The following is a 14,988-nucleotide window of genomic DNA, read 5'->3' as shown; positions in this document are numbered from 1 at the left end:
AAAATAGACTTTAAAATAAAGAATGTTACAAGAGATAAGGAAGCACACTACATAATGATCAAGGGATCAATCCAGGAAGAATAAATAACAATTATAAATATATATGCACCCAACATAGGAATATCTCAATAAATAAGGCAAATGCTAACAGCTATAAAAGAGGAAAGTGACAGTAACACAATAATAGTGGGGGACTTTAACACCCCATTTACACCAAAGGACAGATCACCATGACAGAAAATTAATAAGGAAACAAAAGCTTTAAATGACACAATAGACCAGATAGATTTAATTGATATTTATAGGACATTCCATCTGAAAATAGCAGATTACACTTTCTTCTCAAGTGCACACAGAACATTCTCCAGGATAGATCACATCTTGGGTCACAAATCAAGCCTCAGTAAATTGAAATCATATCAAGCATCTTTTCCGACCACAACACTATAAGATTAGAAATAAATTACAGGGAAAAAAACCATAAAAACATGAACACGTGGAGGTTAAACAATAGGCTATGGAATAACCAAGAAATCACTGAAGAAATCAAAGAGAAAATCAAAAATTACCTAGAGACAAATGACAACGAAAACAGGATGATCCAAAACCTATGGGATGCAGTAAAAGCAGTTCTAAGAGGGAAGTTTATAGCAATACAATCATACCTCCAGAAACAAGAAAAATCTCAAATAAACAATCTAACCCTACACCTAAAGGAACTACAGAAAGAACAAGCAAAACCCAAAGTTATTAGAAGGAAAGAAATCATAAAGATCAGAGCAGAAATAAATGAAATAGAAACAAAGAAAACAACAGCAAAGCTCAAAAAAACTAAAAGCTGGTTCTTTGAGAAGATAAACAAAATTGATAAACCTTTAGCCGCACTCATCAAGAAAATGAGGGAGAGAACTCAAATCAATAAAATTAGGAATGAAACAGGAGGACTTCCCTGGTGGCACAGTGCTTAAGAATCTGCCTGCCATTGCAGGGAACATGGGTTCAATCCCTGGTCCAGGAAGATCCCACATGCTGCAGAGCAACTAAGCCCACATGTCACAACTACTGAGCCTGCGCTCTAGAGCCCACGAGCCACAACTACTGAGCCTGAGTGCCACAACTACTGAAGCCCACATGCCTAGAGCCCGTGCTCCACAACAAGAGAAGCTACCACACTGAGAAGCCCACAACAAAGAGCAGCCCCTGCTTGCTGCAACTAGAGAAAGCCTGCACACAGCAACAAAGACACAACACAGCCAAGAGAGAAAGAGAGAAAGAGAGAGAGGAAGGAAGGAAGGAAAAGAAAGAAAGGGAAATGAAACATGAGAAGTTACAATGGACACCACAGGAATGAAAAGCATTGTAAGAGACTACCATAAACAACTATATGCCAATAAAATGGACAAATTCTTAGAAAGGCATAACCTTCCAAGACTGAATGAGGAAGAAATAGAAAATATGAACCAATCACAAGTAATGAAATTGAAACTGTGATTAAAAATCTTCCAACAAACAGAAGTTCAGGAACAGATGGCTTCACAGGTGAATTCTATCAAACATTTAGAGAAGAGCTAACAGCCATCCTTCTCAACCCCTTCCAAAATATTGCATTCTAAGAGACCACCCTGGTTTTGGTATCACCCTGATATCAAAACCAGACAAAGATACGACAAAAAAAGAAAATTACAGACCAATATCACTGATGAATTTAGATGCAAAAATCCTCAACAAAATACTGCAAACAGAATCCAACAACACATTAAAAGGATCATACACCATGATCAAGTGGGTTTTATTCCAAGAATGCAAGGATTCTTTAATATACACAAATGAATCAATGTGATACACCATATTAACAAATTGAAGAATAAAAACCACATGATCATCTCAGATGCAGAAAAAGCTTTTGACAAAATTCAACACCCATTATTCAACACTCCACAAAGTGGGCATAGAGGGAAGCTATCCCACATAATAAAGGCCATATATGACAAATCCACAGCAAACATCATTCTCAATGGTGAAAAACTGAAAGCATTTCCTCTAAGATCAGGAATAAGACAAGGATGTCCACTCTCGCCACTATTATTCAACATAGTTTTGGAAGTCCTTGCCACAGCAAGAACCCAAAATGGATTAAAGACCTAAATGTAAGACCAGACACTATAAAACTCTTAGAGGAAAACATAAGAAGAACACTCTTTGACATAAATCACAGCAAGATCTTTTTTGACCCACCTCCTAGAGTAATGGAAATAGAAATAAAAACAAAAATAAATAAGTGGGACCTAATGAAACTTAAAAGCTTTTGCACAGCAAAGGAAACTATAAGCAAGACAAAAAGACAACCCTCAGAAAGGGAGAAAATATTTGCAAACGAATCAACAGACAAAGGATTAATCTCCAAAATATATAAACAGTTCATCCAGCTCAATATCAAAACAACAAACAACCCAATTAAAAAATGGGCAGAAGACCTAAATAGACATTTCTCCAAAGAAGACATACAGATGGCCAAGAGGCACATGAAAAGCTGCTCAACATCACTAATTATTAGAGAAATGTAAATCAAAACTACGAGGTATCACCTCACACCGGTCAGAATGGCCATCATCAAAAAATCTACAAACAGTAAATGCTGGAGAGGGTGTGGAGAAAAGGGAACGCTCTTGTACTGTTGGCGGGAATGTAAATTGATAGAGCCACTATGGAAAAAAGTATGAAGTTTCTTCAAAAACTAAAAAGAGAATCACCATATGACCCAGCAATCCCACTACTTGGCACATACCCTGAGAACACCATAATTCAAAAAGACACATGCACCCCAATGTTCACTGCAGCACTATTAACAATAGCCAGGACACGGAAGCAACCTAAATGTCCATCAACAGACAAATGGATAAAGATATGGTACATTTATACAATGGAATATTAGCCATAAAAAGGAATGAAACTGGGTCATTTATAGAGACGTGGATGGACCTAGAGACTGTCATACAGAGTGAAGTAAGTCAAAAAGAGAAAAACAAATATTGTATATTAACACATATATGTGGAATCTAGAAAAATGGTACAGATAAACTGGTTTGCAAGGCAGAAATAGAGACACAGATGTAGAGAACACACTTATGGACACCAAGGAAGGAACATGGGCGGCAGGGGGGAAGCATTGGGAGATTGGGAGTGACATATATAAACTAATATGTATAAAATAGACAATAAGAACAAAATAAAAAGATGAAAAAAAAAGGTAATACATAGTGTCTTTAGGTAGTCATAAGTAATACTGATGAGAAAAAAAAAAGACAAAATACCTCTGGTGGTTTTTTCATTCAGATTCACACCATATTTGGCCAAAGCTCTAATCACATCACTTTGCCCAGCCATGCAAGCTGCGTACAACAAATTTCTCCCAACGATGTCTTCTTCCAAGAGTAGCTGCATGGCCTGTTCATGGTGAGGGTTCTCAGGATCCTCAAAAATCTTCTGCAAACCTCCTACATCTCCTGTGAGAGCAGGTGGTAAGAGGGGATTAATGGTGGCAGTTTCCTCTGCTGCTTTAGATTCTTCTTCTTCTTCATTCTCATCTTCTTCCTCCTCTTCTTGCTGTGAGAAAAATATTAATTTTTCTGAACTCTCTGACTCTGGGGGTCCTTCTGACTCCATTAACTCCAAAAATACCTGAGACCAAAAAAAAAAGGTAATAAAAATCTACTCAAACAAATCAGTATTTATTTATTTGTTTGATCAGTGCACTGACAATATGAATGGAATGAAAATACTTAAGTGGTTCAAAATAATTATAAAATAAGATACTTCATCCATTCAATCAATAAAGTTTGTTGTGCACCAATACACTGCCTGAATATATACTAAAATGCTGAATGTATGATATAAACAGACAATTCAGCAGGAACAGGAGACGAAACATCAATGTGGGTGAGATTCATTAGGAAAAGAAGGAAAGAGAATGTTAAAGAGACTCACCTGCCTAAACAGGGGTTCATGTTGGGGAGAAGTGAGAAATATAGTTGGTATCACTGAAGCCAGATTATTAAGACCTTGAACATTAGGCACTGACATTTAGACAGAATTCATTCACTCAGTAATACTTACTGAAAGCCTACTAATATACTAAGTGCTGTGGAAAGCATTGTGTAAACTACAAAAAAGAATCAAATTTGTTTTCTGCCATTAACAACTTACTATTTCAAAGGAGAAAATATGACCTGCACAAAATAAGTATAATAAAAGGTGACAAGTGCTAAGAATCATAAGAGATGAAGTGCTATGGGAATTTAGAAGAGACCAGATTAACTCCAGGTAGAATTAATGAGGGAAGTCTTAATAGTACTCACTCTGGCAGAATACATATTAAATCGGGAATGATTCAGAGAAAAGTAGTATGGTCCCCCCATGTGTATAAAAATGCTTGTAGCATCACTGTTCATAACAGCAAAAATCCTGGGCAGGAAAAAAAAAAACCAATGTCTATGAACAGAAGCAAAAACTGTGGCTTATTCACATAAAATTGTATGTGGTTGTTAAAACGAAGAAATTACAGTGATATACTAGGTGGAAGGCAGCTTCTAATATGGCTCCCATGACCCTCCTCCACCTCCTAGTAGTTACACCCTTGTGTAATTCTCTCTCCTTGAATGGAGGCTAGACATAGTGACTTTCTTCTACTGAAAAGAATACAGCAACAGTGACGGGGTGTCACTTCCATACTTTGGTTACAACAGACTGTGATTTTTGTCTTGCTGGTATTTTCTCCCTGGCTCTCCTCATGGGCTATGACGGAGAGAGCCACCTTTCAAGGAACAGTCAGCGGAAACCGTGGCCCTCGGTACAATAGCCCATGAGGAATTTAATCCTGCCACTAACCACTGAGTGAGTTTGGAAGTGGATCTTCTCCAGTTGAACTTTGAGATGACTGTGGCCCCAGGCAATACCTTGACTGCAGCCTCATGAGAGACCCTGAAGTAAAAGATCCAGTTAAGCTGTGCCCTGATTCTTGACCCAGAGAAACTGTGAGATAATTAATGTGCTATTTTAAGCTACGAAATTTGGGGATAATTTGTTTTACAGCTATAAAAAACTAAGGCACACAACGATATCAATGAATATTAGCGATATAGTATTAGCTAAAAAATAGTAAATCCAAAAGATTATATATACCAAGATATGTTTTTGTAAAGTTCAAAGCAATTAAAATTATGGTTACCGGGGGGAAGGGTGGGGTGGAGGGACAGTTAGGGAGTTTGGAATTGACATGTACACAGTGCTATATTTATTTATTTATTTTTAGAATAATCCATTTTTTTTAGACTTTTTATATATATATAAATTTATTTATTTATTTATTTTATTGGCTGTGTTGGGTCTTTTTTGCTGTGCACGGGCTTTCTTTAGTTGCGGTGAGCGGGGGCTACTCTTTGTTGCGGTGTGCGGGCTCCTCATTGCCATGGCTTCTCTTGTTGCGGAGCACGGGCTCTAGGCGCATGGGCTTCAGTAGTTGCAGCACATGGGCTCAACGGTTGTGGCGCACGGGCTTAGTTGCTCCACGGCATGTGGGATCTTCCTGGAGCAAGGATCGAACCCGTGTTCCCTGAATTGGCAGGCGGATTCTTAACCACTGAGCCACCTAGGAAGCCCCTACACAGTGCTATATTTAAAATAAATAACCAACCAAGGAAAAAATAAAAATTAAAAAATTAAATTAAAATAGACTTTTTAGGAATATAAGTAGGTGCAATAACACTATTTTAAAAAGAAGAAGAAAAGCAAGATTGAATACAAGATTCAGGATAGTGTTGAGGGGGTGAGGAAAGGTTCAGGAAATAGGATAAAGGGAATCACATTTCTAGTAAAGAATATGGCATTCAGGCTGGGCCATAAAGAATGGGCACGATTTGGTCATTCAGAAGTCAGAAGGAAGGGAAATCTAGTTAGACAGAATAACATCTCTGTATACTATAGCCCCACACTAATCTCTACCATCACTAAATGCATATAATACTTGTAATCTGTTGAAGTTAGGAATTCTTTGATTGCAAATAATAGAAAAATAATAAGATTGACTTTTAAAAGTAGGATATGATTTTCTCACATAGCAGAAAGCTTAAAGGTGGAGACAGTTCAGCAGCTCAAAAATATAGATCTAAGCTCTATTTTTCTACTCCATCACAGTGCATATTAAGACTTTCATCATCATGGCTGTTGCCTAATGGTGATAAGATGGCTGTCATAATTCCTGCATCATGTCTGCATTTATGGCAGTAAAAGGCGAGAATCCCCTGGAGAACACTAGTGGCACTGATCCCTTTTGAGAGGAAAGCAAAACAAAAAAAAAGACACAAAAAAACAGCTCTTTCCTAACAGGACCCAACAAATTTCCAATTATATCTCAAAGGCCAGATTGTGTCCTTATACTTAAGAGAAGGGAAAAAAAAGTTTCTCGATTTTCCTTGCCTCAATAATGGAAGCAAACAAGGTAGATGGGGCCGGGGATGGGAGCTGAGTTAGCCAATCAATCATGACTCCACCATAAGATTTGGTCCAAATCTTATCTTTGAGATTGTTTTATTTGATTCCTGCATTCTACAGAATAAATATAGAGGAAACCTGTAATCCTTTTGAGTGCCTGATGCCCACTCTTCACCCTCCCAATACATACCCCTACACACACACACACACACACACACACACACACACACACACACACTTCCTTAAAGAATCCCAATCTCCATTTTAGAAAATTCTTCTAATGGAAGATAAAGCTCACTTTCCACTACAGAAGCCAGAGAGGCACGATCCTCCTTCTCTCTGTCTCAGCACATGTTAGGCTCAAACAATCAGCTACTCAGTCTCAAGATCTTGACTCTTTTGTTGTTGTTGTTGTTGTTAATCATTGCATTATTTTTTTTGTTGACGTATAACACTGTATTAGTTTAAGGGGTACAACATAATGATTTTATATATGTATATATTGCAAAATGATTACCACAATAAGTTTAGTTAACATCCATCACCTCGCATAGTTATCAAAAATTTTTTCCTGTGATGAAAATATTTAAGGTCTAATCTCTTAGCAACTTTCAAATACAATTCAGTACTGTATTCAATTCAGTACTGTTAACTATAGTCACTACGCTGTATAGCACATCCCCAGACGCTATTTATCTTATAAGTAGAAGTCTGTACCTTTCGACTACCTTTACTTATTTCACCTACCCCCGATCCCTGCCTCTGGCAGTTACCAATCTGTTCTCTGCATCTGTAAGTTTGGTTCTTTTAGCTTCTAAGTATAAGAAGCCAGGATCTTGACTCTTGAATGTGGGACTCTTGAACATGAGGCTAGTTGAAGGTCATTCATTCCCAGTGACAGCAACAGTGTACTGATCCAGGGCTTCCCTGGTGGCGCAGTGGTTAAGAATCTGCCTGCCAATGCAGGGCACACGGGTTCAAGTCCTGGTGCGGGAAGATCCCACATGCCGTGGAGCAACGAAACCCGTGCGCCACAACTACTGAGCCTGCGCTCTAAAGCCCGTGAGCCACAACTAATGAGCCAACGTGCTACAACTACTGAAGCCCCGTGTGCCTACAGCCTGTGCTCCACAACAAGAGAAGCCACTGCAATGAGAAGCCTGCGCACCACAATGAAGAGTAGCCCCTGCTCTCAGCAACTAGAGAAAGCCTGCGTGAAATAACGAAGACCCAACACAGCCAATAAATAAAAATAAAATAAATAAATTTTTTTCAAAAGTGTACTGATCCAACTTCCTGCTCTGAGAACATGCTGTGGTTCTTGCGGTCTGACCTCCAAGGCTCTCTTGGTTCCTACTCATCCAGCCTCCCTGATCATGGTAAGTATAGTACTTAGACATAGTTCTTTCTCAAAATCTAATCTTCCCTTCTCTAGGAATAGAATCTCACCCTCTTTTCTTTTAACCATATTTTTTAACCAATATTTATATTGGAATAAAATTATTTCCCAGTCTCTCTTGCAATATGGTATAGTCATATGTCCAAGTAGTAGACGATAAGATGTAACTTATTGCATGTAGTATGTAACTCCTAGAAAAGTATAATTCCCATTCACTGGATTGCAAGCATGATAACTAGAGCCTGCACAGCTCATTTAGACCATGAGGTGGATGTCCTGTCCATATACATATATATTACTTATATTATAATAAATAGTATACAGTATAGTTGTAATATCTTATTTTAATTATACATGCATAACACATATAACATCTATTAATAGGGTAACCAAATAATTTATTGTTCAGGAGTAGTAGAAACTTTTATCCTTGGCACACTGCATTATGGGTATATTTGCACACATATAATTAAACAAAACATTTATCCTTTGCCATATATAATATACTGATATTTTTAATCCCATCTATCTTTTAAGGCTGGGTGCCACCCACTAAATTAATTTCATGACCCACTAATGGGTTGCAACCCACAGTGTGAAAAAACATTAGCCTTGGATAACCACTAAGGAAATTATACCAGGAAATCAACAAGAGAGACTCTAACAGAAGTTAGACAGTATGTGCTTGTGGTTAGTAGCTTAGGTGACATATGTCCCAATGTACTTCGGACAATTCCACTGACATCTGTTCCTCCTTCACTCTCAAAACTGTCCATTACTACTACACAATAAATCATTTTGTCACCCTGTTAGTAACATTGTGATCTTCTGGAACATTTCTGCTAAAGACATAATATTCAAACCCTGGAGAATAGAGGCAGGATATGTTTGGAATGCCTTTCCTCACTGACCTAGCAGGGGCCCAGACATGAGACATTGAAGATACTGAGAAAATTCTATTTGCATTCCATATGTACTCCTGTTAGGCCTAGAATTGTTTCATTTTGTTTTTCCTCCTCCACTCCTAATAGCCAAATCCTATTTAGGCCAAGCTATACACCCACCTTCTTCCTAAAACTTTTCTTGACTCCTCCCTAGAATGCACCTGGGTCTTTCCCTCCTCTGAACTTCAAAGGCCATTATATATACACTCTTATCAACTACAGTTGGCACTCGCCATTGGCACTTGCTGTCTACATCTACAAGGATTAAATCATATGCTGCTGCAGCCGCCGACTCTCAACACCCCCTGAAAGGTGATCAAGGTGGAGAGCTGAAATAAGGCACTCTGTGCTATGGAAAAAAACTAGCAGAACAGGTCTTTAGATAGTTAGATATATTCAGGAGCTGATTCTAGGACCCCAATTATTTTATCTCCTCATATCTAGAAAAATATGAAAATCCTTCATGGTATCAACTGTTCCTCGCGACTAGCAGAAAATTTCTGCAAAAAAAAATATGTGCTCGACTGCAAGTATTCCCCTTTCGCCATAATCACATGTATACTAACCTTCCCCCTACCTCTTTGGAGCAGTTTCTCAGAGCTATCTGAATGCTGTCTCCCAGGTTGCAGTCCTCATTTTGCCCCAAATAAAACAACTCACAACTCGCACGTTGTGCATTTTTCTTTAGTCGACAATCTGTACCATACAACTTACCAAATACAGTATTATATTATTTTCTATTTGTTTCAAGTATGTAAGACATCTACTCAATTTGACTGTAAACTGGATAGGGGCAAGTATCAAGCCTTATGTTTCTCTTGTGTCACTTTCAGACTTACCATAATTCCTGGCTTGTCTTATGTGTTCAATAGCTCTTAACATCAGGCTTGCAATTCTCCCTGCTTTTCTTCACAGCCATGAGCAGTGGGTTTTGGAGTTAGAAAGATTTGAGTTCACAATGCAACCCTGCAACTTATTAGCTACATAAAACTGGGCAATTAACCTAATCTCTGCTAGGAATAACACTAGAACCTAGTTTGTTTGATTATTCTGAGATTTAAAATAAATCAGATGATGCATGTGCTAAGCACATGGTATACAAAACCTATCATCAGCACTGTATCATCAATCGTGGGCAAAAGCATCCATGAAGCAAAAGACAAGATGGTAATTCTATTAGTTTTTTTTTAATACACGGTTTTCCTACATAGGGTCTGAGTAAATGACTTTCTACTCTACAACCACCAATCACTTGATTACAGACAGATTATTCCACATCTAGAGATCAGTCTAATCCCAGGTTAATTCAGAGACTTGGAGATAAACGAGAGTAAACCTAGGAATATGATTCAGGCCAGAATACTCAAAGCTACCCTTGGTAAACCCTTGAGTAGAGTTTAATTTCCATATCAGTCCAGAACTAATATGATTAGGGCAGCAGTTCTCAAATTCTTTGATCTCAGGGCTCTTCACACTCTTAGAAATTGAGAACCCCAAAAGTTTTTGTTTATGTGGGTTATATCTATTAGTATTTACCATATTAGAAATTAAAACTTAGAAATCTTTAAAATATTTATTAATTCATCTTAAAACAATTACATATAAACATTAAAATACAGCTTACGAAAATAACTATATAAAGACAAAAATTGATGAGTGGCATTATTTTACATTCTTGAACATCTCCTTAATGTCTGGCTTAATAGAAAACAGATGGATTCTCATAACCGTTTTTGCGTTCTCTGTAATGATATGTGACATTGTAATATCACATATCATGTGACCTCTGGAAAACCACTGTAACGTGACAGAATAAGAGTGCAAAGGCAAATAATGGCAAAGAATTAATATGAAGATAGTTTAACTGGCAGACTCCCTGAAAAGGATCTTAGGGATCCCCAGGGATTCTCAGACCACACTCTAAGAACCGCTGCACTAAGACTAACCCTCAGGCCACTCCAGTCTATAGTCAAACCCCCAAGACCGTTCTACTCCAAATCTAGACTGAACTAGGACCAGCCGTTCTGTAATAAAAGGACAAAGTAAAGTCTTGCAGGGCATTTATCCTTACGCCTAACTGTTGAATGACAATATCTAATAAGTAAACTCTCCTCTCATGTGTTTGGTGGTCTATTGCTGACTATGTCCTTCATCATATTCTGTCCTTTAAAGACAAAGCAAAGAATTCTATTTTTTATGTTTTTTTTTCTTCTTACAGAAGCTTTAGAATAAAGTATTTTTACTGTGAATATAAGTTGTAACAGGATAATCACAGCATAGCTTTTCCTTTCTTTTATCAACATTCTAGATACTGAAAAAACTGAACTCACTAATATTTTTGTTTCAGAAAATAGTTTTTCTCATGAGAAATGTGTAACATGTTTATTATATAATGGGTTTATTTATGTGACTGTTAAAATAATTAATAAAAATTTTAATTCTCAGTTTTAAGGGGTTTTTTGGTTTTGTTATTTTGGCCGCTCTGAGCAACATGTGGAATATCAGTTCCCCAACCAGGAATTGAACCCATGCCTCCTGCATTAGAAGGGCAGAGTCTTAACCACGGGACCACCAGGGAAGTCCCTTAAGCTCTAATTCTTACTACACTTCAAGATACACTGTAGATACTTTCTTTGCCCAGAAAAGTTATAACCTGAATCAAAATTGCAACCCCACTGCATATAAGAACAGTTCATATAGAATATGAGCATGGAGAGGGGAGAGGGAGGGCTGGAACTCTAAAAGCAGAATGGCAGAGTAGACTGTGAGTCAGAAGACCCACGCTTTAGTCCTGATTCTTGTATTTATTAATTAGGCGACTTTTCTGAACTCACTCTCAATTGTGACTTGAGAATAGCTCTGCCTTACTGAATGAGTGTGAATTTTAACGATAAGCTGTGAATTCCTTTGCGGCTGCTAAGGCACTAATAATGGAAAATTATATAGGTCCCTACTCCATGGGCATCACAGTCCGGTGGGAAAGACACAAGTAAATCAGCAATGACAGAGTAAGATAAGTGACATAATGGAGATAAGCAAAGGGCGCTTGGAGAGTAAAGAGGCTGGACCTCTAAATTAGACTCAGCGTGGGGAGGTCCCGGAAAGGCTTCCCAGAAGAGGTGACACTTCAGAATTGAAGAGCAGGAGTCTTAAAAGGAGGAGAAAGGGGCAATCCGGGTAATGGGATTAGCAATAAACAAAGGACAAGGAAGGCAGACAAGGAGCTGTGAAGTTGTGGTAGAGGAACAGATCCTAAGGGCCTTTTAAGCCAACCGAATTTCTTCTTCAAAAAATGTAGTCCTTTGAGGATTTTAAGTCCCAGTTCAAGGGGAAGGCCTTAAAGAGCAGCCCTGGGCTCCCAGGTTAAACAAAGGGAAGGCCCGAGGACGGGGATACAGAAAGTAGCAGCCTCACTGCGAAACCAGGGAGGTGGGGCGGAGGGGGATTGGTCACTCCTGGGCACCAGAGTTCGCCTTTCTGCCTGAAGCCGGAGGGACCGCCCGCGGAGCCGGACCCGCTACGCAGAGCTCGGGGCAGAGGCAAAGCCTGAAGACGCCGCGGTTGAAGCCCACTCCCTTCCAGCCCCTGCCGAGCAGGCTGGCGGGGAGATGCCCATTCTCCTCCACGCCCAAGCGGAGCGCCCACCCCTCGGACCCCAGGCCCCTCGGACCCCAGGCCCCTCGGACCCCAGGCCCCTCGGACCCCAGGCCCCTCGGACCCCAGGCCCCTCGGACCCCAGGCCGCGCACCTGCGGACCTCGACTCACCGCTCCTTAGGCCCCGGGCTTCCGCGGTTACCATGGCGACGGCGCACCCAGCGCGCGGCAGCGCCACCCCGAGCGCCGCGGCCACGGCTGCGCGCAAACGTCAAGGTTACAAGGCGCTGGAAGCGAGAGGCGGAAGACTGAGAAGAGCTGGCCGGAATGATTTAAATCGCTGTGTTTGGACGGTGGTGTGCGGGGTTTTTCTTTATTTTGTAAGTTTTCAGTTATATGGTCCCTTTTTATTTTACAATTCAAAAACAAAATTTAACAATAAAGTATGTTGGTTACCAGCCGGCCTTAGACCTTCGGCCTTTATAAACGAAAGAGTTTTCCGGAAATATGAGGACGGCATTCTAAAACTACGAAAGATTGTAAATGTAAAACGGACAACTTGCTTAATTTTCTGGTCTACTGAGGACCTTTCTCCGATGGTTTATGATCATTGTTGCCAATAAGAAGCGTTTCCTGAGCTCTCACAGGTGCCAACTAGGGCAGGAGCGGAAGCAGCTTGGAAACTACATCTCTTCTGATTCAGGAATTTAAGATCCGAAACAGTCGACTTTTAAGAAGGCGGAAAGGAATGGAGGTGGGATCTGAGCATCGAAAGAAACCAGCAGAGAAGGGCTAAGCTTACCCAGAAATTATGTAAACGTTCATATTGATCAGGGGGAAAGACCAGAAAGGTTTTGTACGGAAGAGGAAAATATTCATTTCTTTACTATTTCTACAAGGAAATCATTAAGAAAGAGGAAATATTTTAGAGAAACTCTAAACATTTTAGCTGAAGGCTGAATAGCCTAGTTTTAAAGTGACTATTTGGCCTAAGGCCCAAGCAAAATATCACTATCAGAGACCTGCTAGAATACATGAGTAATTTTGAAAAAAAATTTTTTAACTGTAATATTAAAATTTCTTACTCAGATAAGTTGTGGTAATCAGAATTGTAGAGTTGACATTGTAGACAGAAACAATAGTCTAGAAGCTTTGTCAGGTACCAGTGTGCTCCTGCAATCATCGATATGGCATATGTGCTCTACTCAGCACTCATTTCCTATTGAAGTTGGCAGAGGAGCAAGGCATTTCAGGCATTTCACTCTTAATATGGTCTTTTTCAGTCTGGTTTTGGGAGAATCTTTTAACGTCTGGATGCAAGATGACATGGTGCATGATGGTGCATGATTCTGTGTTTAATTTCTTCACTGGTCGGAGGGATTCCAAAATACAGTTGTTTCTTGAGTCTTAAGTTGAATTAAATAGCTAAAAATTAGAGTTCTTAAAGATTACTTTTAATACGCTGAATGCTAGAAAGCGTGGGAAAACACTAAATAGGTCTGAGAAACCTAAAAGCAAAAGGGCTTTGTTCTCTTCTTACTCCATGTCAGAAACAGCTGCAGGATTCGCTTGGGCAGACTAGGTTAGAAACAGCTGCAGGATTCGCTTGGGCAGACTAGGTTAGAAACAGCTGCAGGATTCGCTTGGGCAGACTAGGTTAGAAACAGCCTTAGGAAGGAGCTTCCCGCCTCCAGTGTCTCCCAGTTTCAGCAGATAGACTCCTACCATCACCTCTAACTCCCATGCCCCAAAACTTGGGATGAGAGTATTGAAAAGAGCCATTGGATCTGAAGGGGACAAATGGATGTACGAGAGACATGTCAGTGACAATCTGTGGGTACTAAACAATGGGGGTCCAGAAAAGACAGTGAAGACCTGGTGTACAAATGACTTAAGGAGCAAATGAGATATGCACTATTCAAGCCCCCCTGAAATTAGGTCAGCTCCAAAAAATTATGGTAGAGAGTTTTCCAAATTGATTGAAATTCATTTTTTCCACTCTAGGAGAATGGGTCCTCTAAGAATTTAAGTTATGTTAATTATTATTATACTTCTTAAACTCCAAGTTTATACACTGAGAATCATGTTCTTTATACAGTTTGATTTCTGATGATATAGGATGAATTAACTAGTTGAGGAAGTTGCTCCAAGGTAACAATGTACTATATTAATATTTATATTTCATTGACTAAAGGCCTGTCATATGCTGAGTACTATGCTAAGTTATTTATGTAAATAATCTCTAATCCTCAGAGCAACTCTGTGAAGGTAGTATTAATTATTCTTCAAACTGACACTCAGCAAAGTCGAGTCACCTACCTAAGACCACAGAGCTAGGAAAAGGCTGAATCAGGATTTGAACCTAGGTCCATGTGGTTTAAATTGCCACAGGATTGCCACTGGTTAGCTATAAACTAATTTCATGTTAGAGGATGCCTGTCCAAACTGATAATTTATTTTATTTTTATTTTTTTATTTTTGGCTGCATTGGGTCATCATTGCTGCGCATGGGCTTTCTCTAGTTGCAGAAAGTGGGGGCTCCTCTTTGTTGTGGTGCATGGGCT

General features: G+C 39.3%; 1 protein-coding gene across 1 annotated transcript in view; it reads right to left on the bottom strand.

The window, feature by feature from the left end:
* The window catches only part of ANKRD45 (ankyrin repeat domain 45), a 53,340-nt gene extending 40,712 nt beyond the window's left edge, over positions 1-12,628 (bottom strand). Inside the window, exons 1-2 of the mRNA XM_057729631.1 lie at positions 12,596-12,628; positions 3,312-3,678 (exon numbers count right to left, since the gene is read on the bottom strand). Of these exons, the coding sequence (XP_057585614.1) occupies positions 3,312-3,663 (352 nt within the window). The 5' untranslated portion in view covers positions 3,664-3,678; positions 12,596-12,628. The remainder of the gene's footprint in view (positions 1-3,311; positions 3,679-12,595) is intronic.
* Positions 12,629-14,988: the final 2,360 nt, after the last annotated feature.

The sequence above is a fragment of the Hippopotamus amphibius genome, chromosome 3, assembly GCF_030028045.1.
Source record: "Hippopotamus amphibius kiboko isolate mHipAmp2 chromosome 3, mHipAmp2.hap2, whole genome shotgun sequence".
Lineage (NCBI taxonomy): Eukaryota > Metazoa > Chordata > Mammalia > Artiodactyla > Hippopotamidae > Hippopotamus > Hippopotamus amphibius.
This window is presented reverse-complemented; position numbering and strand designations above follow the sequence as displayed.